General features: G+C 48.9%; 1 protein-coding gene across 1 annotated transcript in view; it reads left to right on the forward strand.

The window, feature by feature from the left end:
* The window catches only part of CSMD2 (CUB and Sushi multiple domains 2), a 287,923-nt gene that overhangs the window by 214,549 nt on the left and 54,701 nt on the right, over positions 1-18,673 (forward strand). The window contains exons 33-43 of the mRNA XM_026863211.1: positions 22-135; positions 271-366; positions 2,444-2,647; positions 3,253-3,377; positions 7,569-7,665; positions 8,627-8,731; positions 12,440-12,558; positions 12,650-12,719; positions 15,140-15,256; positions 16,200-16,409; positions 18,035-18,223. Coding sequence (XP_026719012.1) covers positions 22-135; positions 271-366; positions 2,444-2,647; positions 3,253-3,377; positions 7,569-7,665; positions 8,627-8,731; positions 12,440-12,558; positions 12,650-12,719; positions 15,140-15,256; positions 16,200-16,409; positions 18,035-18,223 — 1,446 coding nt within the window. The remainder of the gene's footprint in view (positions 1-21; positions 136-270; positions 367-2,443; positions 2,648-3,252; positions 3,378-7,568; positions 7,666-8,626; positions 8,732-12,439; positions 12,559-12,649; positions 12,720-15,139; positions 15,257-16,199; positions 16,410-18,034; positions 18,224-18,673) is intronic.

An 18,673-nucleotide genomic window follows, 5' to 3' on the forward strand; every position in this document is an offset into this window, starting at 1 on the left:
GGTTCCTCCCTCTCTTTGCAGTGGTCTTTGGGCAGTTTGCCTTTTTCCAGACCGCGCTCAACGACATCATTGAAGTGCACGATGGCCCCAACCAGCACTCCCGGCTCCTCAGCTCCCTCTCGGGCTCTCATACAGGTAGGGAACGTGTCCCTGTTGCTGCTGGGAAAAGGGGACTGAAAAACCACAGCCTGCCATTCAACACCCTGCTCTGTGCAGCCCGTTGGGGTGGCTAATGTTGTAATCCTGCTTTGTCTCTTTCCCCTCGTCCAGGTGAATCGTTACCGTTAGCTACCACCAACCAGATTCTCATCAAATTTAGTGCCAAGGGTCAATCTACAGCCAAAGGTTTTCATTTTGTCTACCAAGGTGAGTACAGTTGTGTTCTGGAGACGTCCTCAGCTTGGTCCCGAGATAATGGTCAGAGGGACAGGGGTGCCTTGAAGTGTCCTGAAATGCTTTTGGCATCTGTGGGTCCTTCACGCTTTCTGTCTGAAGAGGAACTATCACAGGAGATGAAGGTTATTCCAGTAGCAGTGAACTTGCAGGGCTGCCTGGCTCCTGGAGGTACTTCATATTCAGACCTTCCATTTTCACGCAGCCTCAACCCTCACACGTCCCAGGATTAGTATCAGAAGTATCTCATTGAATCATGCCCTGAGTACACAGTGAGTTCTTGAGATTTATACCCAAGCAAATTCTCCCACTGGCATTTTAGCACGTTTCTCAGCGTAAGCAGCTGAACACTTGTCTAGCAACTCTGTAAAAATCCTTCGTCTCTAAGTGTCATAGGCTCAGGTCTCCTCCTGTCAAACTTTTGCCCCTTGATCCTTTCAGTAACAGCTTGTGTTGCATTGGGCGAGTCCCCCTTGGAGATTTGAGAGTAGTAAATAGAAAGCGATGCACAGAATAGTGGGAAAACAGAAGGGCTTTCCCACCCACGTGCTTTGTGTAGCTATCTGTGGTTCAGCCAAGCTTTTACATGCACGTTACTGTAAAGTGGGGACGGGCAGCAGGGTCAACCTGCGCCTTCTCCGGGGGCGAAGCGAAGCATGGTTTGGATTTTATAGTACCCAGAGATCCGTTCTCTTGAATCTCTGCCTCGCTATTGTAAAACAACTGTCCTTCTGATAGCGATCTTTCACGATTTCAGCAAAGCAAAGGTTTTGATGGAATCCGTAAAGATTACCTCCTCCCTCCCGCATGCTAATTAAGAGCTGTGCACTCTTCAGTGATTATTGCATGGAAAGCAGAAAAAGAGTCAGCCCTGGGTTTGATCTGCCTGGCCAGGCTCGAACGGCGTTTCCTCTCATTTTTACACAAACGAGGAGTTCTCTCTCCCAAAGCCTCCCCTCCCAGTGATGTGTGCGTGTGGCAAGTTGCCCCGAGGTGAAGGAGTCGGAAGCCTGAAGCAGCTGGAGAGCAGAGCTGGGGGGTCAAGCACACAGGCATGAGGGTTTCTGTGGTTAGGAGAGAGGCCAAGCACATGCTCGCCGGTCACAAATGGCTGAGCTGGGGTTATCTGAGCAGGGGCACAGATCCATTAGCCTTTTGGCTTTCTTGGATTTGCCCCAGGAAGCGCGTTGTCAGAAGTGGCTCCTTTCTGCCTCTCCATTCCCCTCCCCAGACCACTAAGACACTTCAGTTTCTTGCTGATCATCTTGCGTTGTGCCTTTGACAGTGGGTTTGACATTCATCTCTCTGAATTAAATTAAAATCAAACAGTATAGCTAATGTGCTCATCATCTCTGCATTTTTCCTCTCCCAGCAACTCGGGCATTAAACGCTAATAAATTGTAAAGCAACTCAGAGAAAAATGCGAATTGATTTCTTCCTTGGCAATAAACATTTCTTTGACTTGTTTTTCCCCTCACTTATCTGTCAGACTCTGCATTTCTTCCTTTGACTGTTGTTTCCAGTATTGAACGGGAATGCAGGCAATTTCAACAGAATTTCAACTTAAATTCCCCTTTTCTTTCTTTTACCTTTCTCATGATGAGGAAGATTGTTTAAAATTGCTGTCCTTTATAGTAATGAGGCCAAGTGAGTTCAGAAACCTAAAGGTTTTCTGCTGAGGCTCTAGCATTATATGGCAAACCAACCTTTCTGGAAGGTCATTGCTGAATGCCTTGATTTCTCCTATTTAGAAATGACCTTTTTGATGTGATGAGAAGTTTTCTGAAGGCAAACAGTCTCATCTTAGGAAGGATGCATGGTTCTGTGATGGACCTTTATTTCAGGTATCACTTGAATTGACAGAAGTTTGAGCGAAACGTCGTTTCTTTTTCTTCTCAGTAGTCAGTTTGCATTCCGCTTCTCTGTGGGGTTTAGGTGGAGACAGATTCCTGTGCTGTTTTTAACAGAGCTTTAATATTTCCACAAGGTTTGCTCTAACCCTTTTCTCTTGTCTCTTTTCTCTTTGCTGTGTCACCCGGCGGCGTGGCAGCGGTGCCCCGGACCAGCGCCACGCAGTGCAGCTCGGTGCCGGAGCCGCGCCACGGCCGGCGCCTGGGCAGTGATTTCGCGGTGGGCGCGGTGGTGCGGTTCGAGTGCAGCGCTGGCTACGTGCTGCAGGGCCCCCGCAGCATCGAGTGCCTCACCATGCCCGGGGCGCTGGCCCAGTGGAACGTCTCGGTACCCACCTGTGTGGGTAAGTTGCTTTGGGGTTGGGTTTGGGGGGGGGCAGAGAAGACGAAACAGTTCAGCAGTTTGTGCTAGAAAAATAAAGTGTGTTCTTTGGGATAGTTAAAAAAAACCAAACAACCCACAAAAAGACAACCCATAAACCAAATAAACTTGCCAACTAAAATAAATCCAGCAACAGAACAAAAAAAATTCATATTTCATACCTTTTACATGCAAAAACCAGGCCTGCCTATGGACAAGGGCGGTTAACCCCGAATGTTGGGGACGGGACCTTCTGATCCAGGTCCTCGCTGTGAGATCTGAGCATCCCACATCTAGAATAAACGAGATCTGTCTGAAAGCTGCTTTCATCTTCTTTAGAGGAGGGCAGTCCCTAAAGAAGCAGTCTCGCGGGAAGATGTACCCAGCCCTCTCCGCACCGAAGCGCTGCTTGTGTTAGAAATGGTATGAGAGAGTTGCTGAAAAGAGGATTATTCCCACAAATCTCATCCTTGAATCACGAGCCAATTCTGCTTGCTTTTTTTGTCCGTGGACGGATGTTTTAAAGAGAATGTTTTTTAGTATAAAGCCAAGTCCTTTCGCTTTCAAATAGGACTTTTCTTATTTCAGTGCCATGTGGTGGAAATTTGACTGAACGCAAAGGAACCATCCTGTCCCCTGGCTTCCCTGAGCCGTACCTGAACAGCCTCAACTGCGTGTGGAAGATAACGGTCCCCGAAGGAGCAGGGATACAGGTACGGTGGCAGCAGCGGCTGCTGCAGCGTGGTCTGGAGAGGACAGTGCTCAGTATCTGGTGCTCTTAGAGGCCACGTGCTGTGAAGTTGCTGCTCCTCACAGGGGACAGATGGGTTCAGTTTGCAATTCTCTGGAATCAGACGTTTGTTTGCACTGTGACTGCCAGAAGCGGGTAATATTTCGGGGGATTTTTGCATCCTGGAGTCACTCCCCGTAAGAAATCAACTGGAGCCATGCGTCTGTTCTGGTGTAACAAAATAATTGTAGTATTTTGGGTATATATACTGCTTAATTATGCAATGTTGAAAGCAATGTCAGCTACACCAAGGAAGAGTTGCTTGCTCAAAGTGCCTGCCTGGATTTGTTATGCCAGCAGAGTTGCAGCAGTGTGATTGTACAATTACAGCTTTGCTGTTCATTGTCTCCAGGTAAATGAGCTCTCTCTTCAGGTCTTTTTGTGGTCGTTATCATTCCTCTGCAGAAATAATCCTGCAAACTACAGAATGTTGAGAATTAAGCCCAGCATCAGAGACCAAACCCTAGATAACGTTCCCGTTCAGCACGTGTGTGCCTTGTCCTCCCAGGAAGCGTCTCACCGTGCGTTACGCTGACATTGCTTGACACAGCAGAGATGGATTCTTGAACGGGTTCATTCATCCCACAGACTTCATTATCAGAGGGTTTCTTTCTCCTTCTTCTTCTTCTTCTTCACACCACTTTGTCTGCAAGGGTTTTTGTTCATTAAGTGCTTTCATTTCTCTATCCATGTATTTGGCTAATGGATTTGTAGGTGGGTTCCTCCCTCTCCGCAGCGCTCACAGCTGTTGGCACGCGGCAGTTCTGTTTCTCTCAACAGTTCTCTTGAAACGTCAGCTCTGCCTTGCTGGGTTACAGCTCTGCCCGGTGCCGCCAGAGTAACTCAGAACCAACACCTGAACCTGGGGCTGGGATGGGCAGAGCTGGTGGGCGCAGCACTGGGGGCTTCACAGCGAAGCAGCACAAGCCCGGAGTAATATTTTGAGCCCTCTGCCAGACTTTTGCTGTGTCCAGTGCAGCAGATTCCACTCTCCTCTTTGTTTTTGGAGCCATTTAAAATAGTGTCTTCAGAAGCCTCAGAGCTCACTCTCCATTCTTTCCTGTTTATCTGAAATTCTAACCGTTCTCAAAACCCCTGGAATGGCAGGAGCATCCCTTTAGCTCAGCCGAACGTCTGAAGAGTTGAGGCAGTTTTGCAAGTTGCTCGGGACTCCTGGGATCAGGAGGTGATAATTCACTTAATTTTTAAAGCGATGTCAATAGATTGTCTGTATTCTGCACCGCCGCGTCCTGAATGCAAACCCTCGCTGCCGCTTCTCAGCCTGTGGAGCTGGATTTGCATGTGTCTGCTCAGCCTAGAGGAGAGCGGGTATGGCAGGGGGCTGTTAAAAGCACGTCTTTATTGATAAGTACTTGTTCCTCACCTCTTTGGTGGTGCAAACGCAGCGATCTCCTGGAAAACTGGAAAAATGTAATGCCAAGTGTTGTGGTTTTGTTGGGTTTTTTTTGTTGGTTTTTTTTTTCCTTCCTCCTCCCCCCTCACTGGATGTGATCGCTTGCAAGGGAAATAGAGATCTGGGGGGTTTAACACAGAATGCATACCAACAAAAAAGTGAATCCTGTGACTGAGCTCTACCACTGCCAGGCTGTAAATTCAGGTTCTGGGTCTAGAGTGGGAGGTTTTTGGTGAAGGGCTGGACCGTGGTGCTGGGTGAAGCCTCGGGGGGGGCGGTCCCCAGGGTGTCGGTGTTGGGGGTGGACCCGCCACCCTGGAACAGGGGCTGGCGCGGGGTGATGCCTTCCCTCGGCGTCGAGCCAGGTCACCTCGGTTTGTGATGCTGGGCCTTCTGCTGGAAGGCTTCTCTGGGGGGAAAAAGGCGCAGTGAAGGGTTTTGTCCCCCAGTGAAGCCCTGGGCAGGAGCTGTCGGTTGAGGGGAGCCCAGAGGCTGGGTGATGGGCACCGAGCTGGACCCGCCGGGCACCCACACAGGCTGCATGTCCCCCATCCCTGCTTTGTGTGTGAAATGGTCTCAGTTCCTAGAAACTAATTTAAACATCAGTTTACCCTCGTTTTGTACAACAATTAAAGCTTAAACAACTGTAAATCAGAGGAGGAGGTGAAATTAAAGCTTTCTTAGTAGCAGCAAGCCACTGGTAGGATTTTTAGGTAATCAGTGTACGAGCTAGCACTTCTGCCATGAATTATTCATTCCTGTAGCAAACCTTCCTGAGTGAATTAATTTATATACATGGCAGTAAATAGATGCAGATCCCTTGTGAATCCACATGTCGGACTAGAATTAGGACCTTAAGAATGTTTATTCCGCTATGTTTGGGGGGAGGAGAATAAATAATTTAGAAAATGTAAGAGCAAATAGAATGCACATTCTCAATCCACGTTCCCTTTCAGTAATGTAAATCACAATAGGGGTGTAATTATGCAGGCTGAAAAGGTATTGACTTGGTCAGTGGGATCAGTAATGGCTCCGCAGGGGTCACTGCAATTCCTGCTAGATGAACTCCACTTAGTTTTTTGGGGGAAAGAAAAAAAGTAACCACCAAACTTTGCAGGAACTTTATAGCCTGCTTTATTCAGAGTAAATCAAGGAGGAAAAAAGGTTAAAATGGCAGAAGTAATGGGGTTTGATTGTTCTTTTTTTTTTTTAAATGCGCGTGTGTTTTGTTTTATGTTTAGCAGGGCAAAAGCAAACGAGGTACTTGGGGTGGATGTGTAAATACAGGGTAGGAACGCCGCAGGATACGGGGAGAGGGGTTTCACAGAATGACCAGAGGGCAGGGGAAGCGTCTGTACACGACTGCGTGTGCTTGCACGTGCAGCCAAGGTTTGCAGGGCACCGAAATCTCACAGCGTTTGCTCCAGTGACCGTGTCCTGCCGAGCTCGGTGCTTACCGCAGGGATTCTCTTGAGTTCCACGGGACGAGTGCACATCAGAAGCCTTAGGCTTAGCAGGAAATCTTTGTCCAAGGAGAGCTCAGAGAATGGAGGCTCCGCCATAAGCAGACGTGTGAAGGCTGGAGGGGAAGGGAGATGAACCTGCCCAAATCCCCGGAGTTGTCTTGTTTCCCCAGGCCCGCCGGCAGTAGTGCCAGACAACTGCAGATTCTGCCGTGTGCCAAGGGAGGAAGGCTTTTGTTTGGAGCCAGGTTGTACAAGTCATTTATGCTCCTGCTTTGCCTTTTTAAGGTCCTTTTTTAGGTTGTCGGCCTAGAAGTTTAATTTGAGGTATCCAGTGTTTGAAAGTTTCATCTTGAGCTTACAGATGAAAGCTTTTTTTTTTTTTTCCAAGTACTGTTGGCATTCTCTCAGGTTTGCTGTCTGACTCAGACTGTTCAAACTTGATCTACAGCACAGCTTGTTTTCTTAACGGGACGCTGAATACTTTGAACTTCCAGTATTTAGGAATAAAGGCAGAATCCATTTTCACAACAGTCGAGGAAAGCAAATGTCTGCAATTGCATCTTTGCTGAAGTATAAGGGCTGCTTTTCAGGGTAAATGCAGATTTATCAGATCTCATGATGTTACTCCTTTGAGGATTGCACTTATGTTCTAATGGAATCAAGTGACTTCCTTAAGCCTCCAAACCTCACGGGACACGGCAGAGAAAGGTAGGAAATTTGAAAACACGACTTTGAGTGATTTGATGAAAAGCTGAGAAACAAGACAGCTGCAGAAAATTCACCGGATTAAAAAAATCTTGTGGTTTAATGTGGGTGTGTCTCTGGTTTAGCTCTTGGGTTGCTAGTGGTTGCTTTCACTTGAAAGTGTTGCAGAAGTCTTCAGAGATTTCTTAAAACGGAAAAGAAAAAAAAAAAGGTTCAGATTCTTAGCTGCTCTAAATTAGCTGTGAAATTACAGGAGCTCTCCCTTTGTGGCAGTGGCAGCCGCCGCAGCCGGTGCTCCTGATGCAGAAGTTTGAAGTGTGGAGTTTGCTGGGAAATGGCTGTAACCCCAGTGGGGTGGTAGTCCAAGGCAATCGGTCTCCAGGTTTTGCACAGACACATAACAGTGCCGACTTAAACTTCAAGAATTGCAGCCTCGGGGTGTGTCACGAACTTTTATTAGTGGCCCTTTCATTGTTATTATTTCGGTTTGTTAGAGCTGTACTGTCACTTTTTTCTTTCTTCTCTTCAGATCCAGGTGATCAGTTTTGTTACTGAGCAGAACTGGGATTCCCTGGAAGTGTTCGATGGAGGAGATAACACGGCCACCATGCTGGGAAGTTTCTCTGGTACGTGTTCAGCACCACGTTGAGTGGAGCCCATCGGTGTGGGCTTAATTCCTGTTCATGTCACCTGGACCTCGGCGTGTACGTAACACTAAGCATATGCTTAAGTGCTTCAAAAACATGGAATAGATTTAAGCATGTGCTTAAAGAGAGTCATCTATTTTGTTGAATGATGAATTTTACTCCTGCCTTCCTGCGGAAAGTGTGGATAGAGAGCCTTAAACACAAAACCAGTGCGTTATGTTTGGGGTTTGTGCTGCAGCCCGGCAGCGGGGGGGGGGGGTTTAGCTCAGATCACTGCACTCAGCAGGTTAACCTCACCTGGTAGATTTGCACCAAAGCAGATGAAGGGCTACAAACCCACCTTTCATTTGCTGGGCAGTGGGGACCGTGGCTTTTAGTGGAGCAGGGAGTAGCAAGCAGCCCAAGAGCATCGTAAAGCTTTCAAATAATAGAGCCGCTTGCAAACCGATGGCCCTGAGTCTTGCTTATTTAGTGAACAAATGTGTTCAAAGTGCTTTGAGCTCGCTAAGGAGAAGGGTCACGCATAAAGACCAGCAGACTCTGTTCCCAAGGGCTGCGTTTGGGATAGAACTGCCCTGACCTGGTGCTGCACCAGCTTCCAGGGAATGAGGCAGGAGAAGGAGTCGGGACCTCGGGGGGACCTGTGCTCCACCCACGCTGTTTCTCATCACTGGTTCCCTTCTCGATGCTTATAGTCTGTCTGGTCTCTTAAGAGGTAAAACTTCACATGATACAACTCGCCAGTAGACTTTGAAAAGGCCATTGCAGAGAGGCCTTGGGTATTTCTCAATTGGCCTCATTAGAACCTGATCAAAACCAACAGAGCTTGTTAAGTTAAAGGACTTTCTGTTCTCAGGCTCTTCTGCAGCTAGTCTCCGAGGACACGGAGGAGGAAAAAAGATTCCTCTTCAGTATCTTTGTGCACCTCTTGTTTCCCCAGGAACTACAGTGCCTGCGCTGCTGAACAGCACTTCAAACCAGCTCTATCTGCATTTCTATTCAGATATCAGCGTCTCTGCTGCTGGCTTTCACCTGGAATACAAAAGTAAGAGCAATTTAGCCTTGATCTTGCAGTTCCTCTGAGCAATGGTTACGGAGCCATTGCCTTGTAGAAGTGGAAACTGCTTAGTGGGGAAGGGATGGTGAACTTTAAGGCCCGTGCGTATGTGGTTCCCTGCTCTCAACTCACAGCGAAGGAGCGAGTGTCAATGGAGAACAGAGGAGATGTGAGGTCGTGGGGTGACCCTCATCTTGCTGCTGATGTGCTTTGCTGCACCTGTTTGGTTTCTGTGTCGTAGCACAGGAGTTGTGGAGGACACAGTATTAAAAATTCACGGAGAGTTGGCCTGTTCAACACAGTGCTGTAATCTTTGCTCCAGAAGTGCCTAAACCGACGCTTGCCATCGCGGGACTGCCTGCTCTGCGGCCTTTCCCAGGCACATGGTGTTGGTCATGGCTGGAGACGGCGTGCAGGGCTTTATAGGACAATTCCAGTTGGAAGGGACCTCAGAGGTCATCTCATCGAACCTCCCGCTGAAAGCAGGGTCACATAGGAGATAAAACCAGATTATTCACTTTACACCTCTTCATGCAGTCTGTGCTTGAAGAACACCAAATGGTGATGGAGACTGCACAAACACCCCGGGCAGCCTCTCCTGACAGGGTGAGCTGCAGCCCCCGGCCATCCTGATGCTCCTCTGCTGACCTCAGATCACTTTGTCAATGTTTTTCTTACGCTGTGGGGCACAAAACTGCATACGGTATTTCAGGTGTTGAGTAGAGTGTGTTGAGTAGAGGCAGGTGATTGTGCTTCTGTCCATAGAGCCAGGACACCGTCCGCTGCCTTTGCTGCCAGCCCCACGCTGGCTTCTGCCCAGTTTACCCACTGGCACAGCATCTCCGTCTGCTTTGTGTTTGGAGCTGCAGCATCCAGACACTGCACAGCATAATTTCCCTTGTGACTGAGATGAAAGCGTGGCCACCCTCCTTTTGCAGTCTCCATCTGGGGGAGGCTCACAGACGTGAGCTAAATGGGAAGCTTTGAGCTGACGTTCCAAAGGAGGCCCTGCCCGAAGGCACCTGCTCCTTTCTCCACATTTGTTGTGTCGGACATTTTTAATGGGTTCACGCGCTCTGAATTGTGCTGACGCCCTCGCAGAGCAGCAGCACTTTGCTTCTGGTGGATCTAATGCAAGGCTGCATTTAGTTCTTGGGTGTACGGGCCTGAGAACATCGTTGCACGTGATGATACACAGAGACAGCATTTAAAAAAAGAAGTCCTCAGTGGTAAAAGAGCAAACCTGACTAAAACTGGAAGACCTGGCAGGGGAGAGAGTCTCTTGGGAAAGGGCAGTCAAGTCTGGATAAGGATGCCACAAATCCCTTCTCCCCCGCATCCCTGTTTTGATTCCTGCTATCGGAGCAGCTGTCCGTTCGGGAACGGGGTGCTACAGCCAAGCTGCAGCGGGTCACTGTGGTGGTGGCTGGTACCGCACCACTGGTGCTGTACTGGGATCTGGAGTGATTCCCACCCAGCCCAGAGCAGCACGGACAGCGCGCGAGCAAGCGGGTGCATGACGGCAGCTCTCGCTCTGTTCAGCACACGGACACTGGGGGTTTTGCAGGAAGGCAGGAGGGCCTGTGCGCTGCCGTGTGCGGGGGACACGGGTGTGATGAGGCCAGGGGCCAGCCTGGGCAGTGGTTCACGCGTGGCAGGGTCTGGCTCTGCTCCCGCGCTGGTGGCGGTACCGGGCAGCTGATGTGCTGGGGCTGCTGCCGCTGTTAAACATCCTCCTCGGGGCAGCGCAGACGGAATTGGTTTGTGCCGGACACCGAGTCTGATAACTGGTTCTGATCACAAATCTTGTATTTGAAGCCAACCGACTCTCTGTTTATTTTTCCAAAGCGGCAAATAGATTTGGAAGTGCATTTCATTTTGTAAAACATCCACGGAAATGGCATGGCTGTTTGACTGCAGAGACTCTGTGCTGCTGACCGGTACTAAGCTTTCCAGGTTTCACTGGGTTTGCAGATTGAAACTTTGCATATTCACGGATCCAGCGAGATCCCAGCAACCAGCAAGACTGGGGAGAGGAAGCATGCCCCAGATTGCTCTCTGGGAGCTGGAGAAATGGCTGTTGGTTTAGAAATTCCCTTAATGCCACTTTGTTTCTTCATTTCAATTTCAATCAATAAGTTCTTTGAGGATCATTTTACCCCATTGCTACAATCATGTTCACGTTTTTTTTATGAGGCTTGAGACCATCAGGCTTGTTTGGTTTCTCGACTGAGAAAATTAATAGATGTTGATTTTTCAGGGCAGCTGGAAATAATTTATTTTTTTTCCTTTGCTTGTACAATTGGAATTTCACAGTTCTGAGCCCCAGGTTTTGTCTTTGTTCAGTTAGAGGTGCTGCGAGGAAGTTTTGAGAGATGAGTTTGTTTCCTCCCCTTCTTTCTCCCTCACTGGATTCCTCAAGCAAAGCTCTTGCATTTACATGCTTAGAAGAGGAAGCAGAGCAAAAAGAATTTAGGACTGAGTGAAACTCAGTGCCCACCGATCTGAATGGGAGGTTATTTGAAGCTGGTTTCTCTCTGATGGTCAAGCAATACACCCATGTATGGAGAGGGGGCTACATGTTTTCCTGCTGGGAAGAGTGACTCAGGTTCAGGAGGAGAGTCAGCATCTTCTCTCTCCTCTCTTTTTATCATCTGCTTTCGGCTCAGCCTCAGAGTGTAGGGTTTCAGCAGAGCATTAGCCCTTGCAGTGATGCAGAAGGTTATCTTTTAGTGGCAGCTGCCAGCACTGAGAGTGAGGGAGGTGCCGGCAGGCAGCTGAGCCGCGGTGGGCACGCGGTGACTGCAGACGCCGGTCGTCGTTTTATCTCCGTTTGGTTTTGCAGGAGGAAGAGGGGGTGGCGTGTGTGTAAAGGAGAGCAAGTCACCCGATACGCGACTTCGGGGATTGTTAATTGGGTTTCCAGCAGGATATTCCCAGTTGTAAATGTAGCTCAGATGGAAATGGGATTGAATGAAATTTTCGTTAGGCTCTTCTGCAGGCACCGTCAAGGACTGGCGGCACTTACTGCTGCTTATAGCTCATGGTAAATTTAATCTGTAATTGAAAACAGGAAGAATAGGGTCAGAGAATGAAACCGTGCTGCTTCTGCCCAGAAAGGGACAAATTACATCCAGTATGGCCTTGATATTGGCAGCGAGGGACAGTGGGTGGTTCCCTCTCGCGTCCCCCGAGCTCCTGTCGGGTGGTGCCTGGTCAGGGAAGGTGTCACACGGGTACAGCCCTCGGGTGGGGAGGGCTCGTGGTGGGTGTTTGGGTTTGTGAAACGTTGAGAACAAGTCAGTCTTTGCTTTGCAGTGGACATGCTGTCACAGATCCACCTCTCCCATCCGGTCGCTAGGGTTCAATCAAAACCATTTTTGACCACGAATCACAAAGTGATTTGTGATGCCTTTGTATGTGGAAAAAAAGAAAAATGTGTGTTCCAGGTAAAGTGAAGGCACTAGACATGGAGACCTCTGGATCCTGGACATAGCCTGTACACAGGGAGTACTGCAGGGTTGGGGGTGTCTTGGGGGAGAACCCAAAGGCCACTTTCCCATCAGTGTCTGTGGCAGAGCTGGTTGGTAAACAGGGGAATGGGATAAAATGAAGGCGCCGTGTTTCCATTCCTCTGGCCTTCAGCGCAGACCCCGTCCCACTCCCCGAGCACTCACCTCCCTCTTGTCTTCGCAGCCGTGGGCCTGTCCAGCTGCCCGGAGCCCCCCGTTCCCGGGAACGGCCTCAAGGTCGGCGAGCGCTACCTCGTGAACGACGTCGTCTCATTCCAGTGCGAGCCAGGCTACGCGCTTCAGGTACTGCACCTTCTCCAGCAAAAAGGACAACAGCAAACACCCCAGTACAAGGACACCCTACAAATGCCACGTCTTTTTTCCCCTCCTCCAGGGCCACTCTCACATTTCCTGCATGCCAGGCACTGTCCGCCGCTGGAATTACCCACCTCCGCTTTGCATCGGTAGGACTCTTGTTCTTTTGTAATCAGCAAATATTTACAGCACTGTTCTTTAAAGAAAAAAAAAAAAAAAAAAAAAAAAAAAAAAAAAAAAAAAAAAAAAAAAAAAAAAAAAAAAAAAGTAAAGGTCTGAGTTAGAGAAATGCAGGTTTGTTCTGGAGTGTGGAAAAATCTTCATTTGTTGCAGAGGAAATGCCAACAAGAAAGTCCCTGTGGGCTGCCTGGAATGCTTTATTTTGAATGTTTAACATGTGGCTATAGTATAAAATATAAAATACAGAAAAGGTTTCCTCAACAAAAATTTATTCGAAAGGCAAAACCTAAAACTTCTTTGTATTGAAAGTAGGTTGGGTTTATGGATTGAGGGTTGGGTTTTTTTTCTTTTTCCATCTTAAGCAAAGATTTCCAAGACTGTGGCTTTTTTTTTATGAAATGCATCTTGGCATCACTAAAACTGCATCTCTCCCTGAAGGCTGTTTGCCTCCCAGGCTCTCCCAACTGCACCACTTGGTGCCTGCTGTCCCCACTTTGGTGTCTAGCAGGTCCTGTGTGACCAGCAAGAGCCAGGTCGCTTGTCAAGACGGCTGTTTGCCCGTGACACCCTCTGAGGAGCAGGGCTGAGACTGCCAAGTGTCTCGGGCCTTAAGAGAAGAGGGCTGGGCACTCGATTGTCACCGTGAAATAAGTAAGCCCTGAGTGAAGAGGCACAGAGGTGAAGGGAACTTGCTGGAGTTCCTTGATTATTTTCAGTATTTTGCTTTTAGCAAATCTAGGTGTTTAATATTCATATTGCACATTTTACAGCTTTTGAGAGAGACATTTATGCATTTAATAGCTTTAGTTAACAGTTATTTCAGGCTCCTGCTGTTCTAGCTTACATCTTTTTGCTTTAAAGTAATTATAAGAGCTAACAGTTCTTTTATCTGATGATCTGCAGGCCAGGAATAAATAGAGACATTTACAGCAGAATGACTGAACTAAAGGACTCAGACCCATGGGAGTTGCTCTGAAAGCAATCAGAAGCCCTTCAGCTCAGCATTAGAGTTGGGGGATCCCAGCCTGCAGGAGGATCCCGATGTTGTCATCTAGCTGGGATGACTAGCTGAGTAACTACAGGTTTCAAGTTTTCTTCTTTTCCTCAGCATCAGTCGCTCTGTTCAGCAGGGTTTTGCCTGGTTGGGCTGTGCCTGCTGGGCGCTCTCACAGTGTGAACACCACCGGGGTTTCCTTCAGATCTCTGGGTTTGGGCAGTCGTGACCAGGTGCAATGGTCTGAACACCCACCCACCTGCCTGTCACATCCCTCAGCTTGGATCACGCTTGGCTGAAAAGGTTCTTCCAGCTTCAGAGAGGCGTAAACACATCCAGATCATCACGAGTGACCATCACCTTTGGTGGGGATGCTGCACCACCCCATGCTGATGGTCCTGTGGCTTGTTGTCCTGCACTGATTTGGCGCTGACGTGTCTATAAACACTGGCCAGACCACCACTGGCTGTTGGCCACACGGCAACCCAGGCTCAGGATCCTTCCCCTGCTCAAAGAACAGCTCTCCTCCCTGGCCAAGCATGCTGATTTTCTTCTGGTCTACTTCATCCAGATGCTTGACTTCTAAATAATTTAGAAGGAGTTCTATTAAAGAGCCATTAAGAGCAAAAAGAGAGAAATCTTCTGGGAGAAACCTTGTTAGTAGCAAGTACACACGTAATGAGATATCGGACAAAGGAAATCTGTACCTTGGCTGTCAGAACGCGTTAGAAGTACACCTGGGTGTATTCAGCTTGATGGCATTACCGTAACGAGGTAGAGGTCACCCAGATAAGCATGAGAAGATGCTATCTGTCTTTAAATTTTATGTGATGCCTTTTGTAAACATATTTTCTGCTGTCATCTGTGGATCGCTTCTTGGTAGGGAATTTACCTCAGTGTGCAAACACTCTGTTCTATATTTATCAGTAATTGCCCAGAGATTGACAAGTAGAACAGTCAAGGTAGCTCAGCTAACCAGAAAAAGTAGTGGTAACTGGAGTCAAAATAGGATCAGTCTGTTTCTACACAATAATTTTTTTTAGGTGGTTAGGAATTCAAACAAGTGCTGTGTGCGTGATGTGCCCTGTTACAGCGTCTGTGGACAGAACAGAGTGTTCGTCTCTTCTCTTGCAGCTCAGATCTGTCTCTCCCACTGTGATTGCCAAAACTGGATCTCTGGGCCCAGGCTTTTATCTCCAGCGGGCAGGAGAAAGGCACATGCATTAGTAATGTGGCCACGCAGTGCCTGGCAAACTCTGTGCTAGTTCCATAGCAGGCTTTCTTTTTTTTCTCCCGTGTTTTTAATTTCTTTATTTCCCACACAGCTGGCTGGCCATCACCATCCTCCAGAGTGCCCGTAAGTGATCCTGACCATTAACGCTGTTGATTTTACAGCCCAGTGTGGAGGAACAGCAGAAGAGATGGAAGGAGTGCTCCTGAGCCCGGGATTCCCAGGAAATTATCCAAGCAACCTGGACTGCACATGGAGGATATTGCTGCCCGTGGGGTTCGGTGAGACAGCCGGGGTTTGGTTTGAGGCAATCACAGAAGAGGGGATTGGAAGATGCTGTCCCTGTTCAGTCAGTGCTGGATGCATTGCTTGCCAAGATCTGTTACAGAAACTGTTGCTTGCTCTCCTCATCCCACTTTCCATTAAAGATGCATTTATATGGTGCTGTGAAATGACAGGTATTTTTCCAGAAGGTGATTACAGGTCACCACGGAGTGTAACAGGTTGACAGGGATTTGTGGGCATGCCTCTGAATCGGCTGTAACACCCTCCTTAGCCTGCTTGCCTGCTTCAGAACTACTCGCTTTTATAGTAGCCTTAAAACATCACCAGTTGCATAACCCTTTATAAATGTAACAAGTGATCAAAGCTGGTGTCTGATCAGATCCCACCTCAGCTAGAGCTCACGCAGGCGTCAGCACGTTCACAATTAGGATCTTCCCAGCCCATAGTAAGAGAGAAATTTGCACAGCTCCAGCTCAGCTCTTCTCCACGCCAGCCCCATCAGAGAGCCTAATTGCCAGGAGGTGGAATTGTTGCATGCCTGGAAGGAAGTGCTGACTGTCCAGATTTCCTGAATTAACTCTCCTCCTCCTGGTGTAGCTGCCATGTGCTGCTGGGGAAACGAAACGCCCGGCTCGGTCTGTCCTGCATCTGAGCTGGCTGCGCTCCCTCTGGCAAGGGGAGATCCGTGTAGCTTTGTGCCTGCCTTCCTGATTTCTCTGTGTCAGGCACAGAGGGAGGCACAGGATCTCCAGCAGCATGAAACTGTGGGGTTTAATAGCCCGAGCTCGCCTGAGAAACTACGGGCACCCGCTACCTCCACCATGGTGAACGTACTCCTGCTGGTTGGCCAGGTTATACTGGGCGTCACTGGGCGAGTGGTGTTGATGTGCTGGGGCTTGGGGGTGGCTTTAGAAGAAACTCTTCACTCCTCCTCTCCAGGCGCTCACATCCAGTTCCTAAACTTCTCCACTGAGCCAAACCATGACTTTGTCGAAATCCGCAACGGGCCGTACGACACCAGTAACGTCATCGGGCGGTTCAGCGGCACCGAAATCCCTGGTTCCCTCCTGTCAACATCTCACGAAACTACAGTGTACTTCCACAGCGACCACTCACAGAACAAACCAGGCTTCAAGTTGGAATACCAAGGTAAGGAGGCCACAGAACGAGCAGCAGTGGGACAATCCTGTCCCCGGGTGCCAGTGGTGTGGGCGGTGGAGGGAGGGTTGGCGTCACGGTTGTTGCTATTCTGTTGAATTAATTCCATGAGGACTTGATCCAAATGAGTGGAAAGGTGTTACATGAAGGCCATGCTTAATCCTAATAACTGGGATCTGTTCACCCGGACTTACGCCTACGGCAAATAGCAAATGTTCCTAGAGTGCTCTGTGACAGTGAAATGCCTTTGAATTAATTCCAGCCAGATTCACTTAGATCTTGGCTCTGTCAACTGTCATGTGCACATAGAAGAGTCCTCAGCAGCCATGAGTTTGCTCCGGGGTTTTGCAGCTGCTTTTCTGTCTCAGCTGAAGTCCAAACACATCCTTAGCTGCAGTTTAACCTTGAGCTGAGGCAGGCTGGTGGAGGGAACCGAGTGAGTAAGGAGCCAAATAATCACAGTGGGGCTGGCATGGATACCTGGAGTGGAAGGAGAGAAGTTATTAAAATCAAGAGATGCCCTCAGTGCAGCTTTTGGAGATGATGGGAATGGAGGTGGCTGCCTTCTTACCCAGCTTGAATCCTCAGGCACCCCCCAGGCCTGGACGTGATGTTCTCCGAGCAGCAGCCGCCTCGCTCTCTGCAGCCAGTGGGGTGAGGCCCTGGGAATGCTCCGTCCCGGAGTGGACTTGCTGCTCTCTGAAGGTGCTGGATTGGGGCTGCCTGGGTCAGGCTTTGCCCTGCTGGAAATGAACATCAGCTTCATCATCATTTAGCCCAGCTTGATCCGCAGCTCTACCTTGAGGAGTGTTTTCTGCAAAACCTTTCTGTCTTCTCTGTCCACCGGTCCTGGGCACGTGGGACTGTGGAGGAGCAAAGGATGCCCAGGGCAGGTCGTGTTCCCCACACTCAATACAGTTAGGCCGGGCTTTGCTGCGCAGCAGGTGGGAGCCAGGCAGCCCAGCTCCTGCCTCGGAGAGATAGCTGAGAAGCGAGGGAAGATGGAGCCTGTGTCTCCAGCCGCATGACACAGCCAAGGACTGACAAAGGGCTGACTCCCCAGAAATAGCAGTAAAAGCCGCTGCTCATACTTAATTGAAAACATTAATTTTGTCTTGGCTGTCCTGTTCATGCACCATATAATTCATGCGCTGCTGCACAGTTTAGGCAGGAATGTGATCTGTGAAGCACTCTGGGTAATCTCATGGAAATTGCTATGCAAATTAGCCCTAGCAAGGCTGACCAATAATTTATACTGCCAGGTGGAACACGTTAACCAATTGACTTGCATTCGTCATCAGGGTTGTCTACGTTTCGTTGGAAAACAAGGCAGATTTCCCAATTGGAAGTGAAGCGCAGGGTGACTGTGAATACAGGCTCTGGGATGCCAGTGGACCAGGGCAGACCCCAGGGCTCGTGTCTGAGGCTGCCACAAAGCCGCAGCAGGATTTTCCCTTGGTCTCCATGCAGATGTGCGCATGGTTCGTTAAAGTTTACCTCCTTCAATTAAGTCGTTGTGTGAGGAGGAAGTAGCCGAGCAGCACGGAGAGCGTACTGCTCCTGCTTTTGTGAGAAAATATGGAGTGTGAAACATTCCTCCTTATTTACTTTTTCAGCCTACGAGCTTCAGGAGTGCCCTGACCCTGAACCTTTTGCTAATGGTGTCGTAAGAGGAGCCGGTTACAACGTTGGCCAGTCCATCTCTTTTGAGTGTCTGCCTGGCTACCAGCTGATCGGCCACCCTGTCCTGACCTGCCAGCACGGCACCAACAGGAACTGGGACCACCCATTGCCCAGGTGTGAAGGTATGGCTTTGGGGTCACCCTGAGAGCACCTGGACGGGCATTTCTGGGGAGAGAAGAGGCTCCAGCTCTCTGTTCTTGGCCTCCTTTTGAATTGTTGTGTTGTAATTGGGCTGAAAGTTTCTTTGGAAACAAAAGCATGGCTGGAGGCAGGCTGGGAACGTACACTTTGAATAAAACTTCAACCCCTGAGGTGCTGAAGCCTGTTCTCGGTGAGTTGATGTTGAACACACGTCAGCCTAGTCAAGGCAAACATTTTGAACAGTTCAAAACCAAGGGGTGTCTTTGGAGGTGGTGTGTGAGTCTCATACGATGGTGAGGACTGTCTCCAACTGTCAGCTCTCACGTGCTGTGCTTTCAGCATGAAGCACTCCAGGGCAACTATAATGATTCTTGTCTTCTTTGTTTCTTCAACAACGTTCACCTTCTGTTGATTTAACATTGGTAAATAAA

Source organism: Athene cunicularia (genome assembly GCF_003259725.1).
Source record: "Athene cunicularia isolate RWA chromosome 23 unlocalized genomic scaffold, athCun1 chr23_part1, whole genome shotgun sequence".
Taxonomy (NCBI): domain Eukaryota; kingdom Metazoa; phylum Chordata; class Aves; order Strigiformes; family Strigidae; genus Athene; species Athene cunicularia.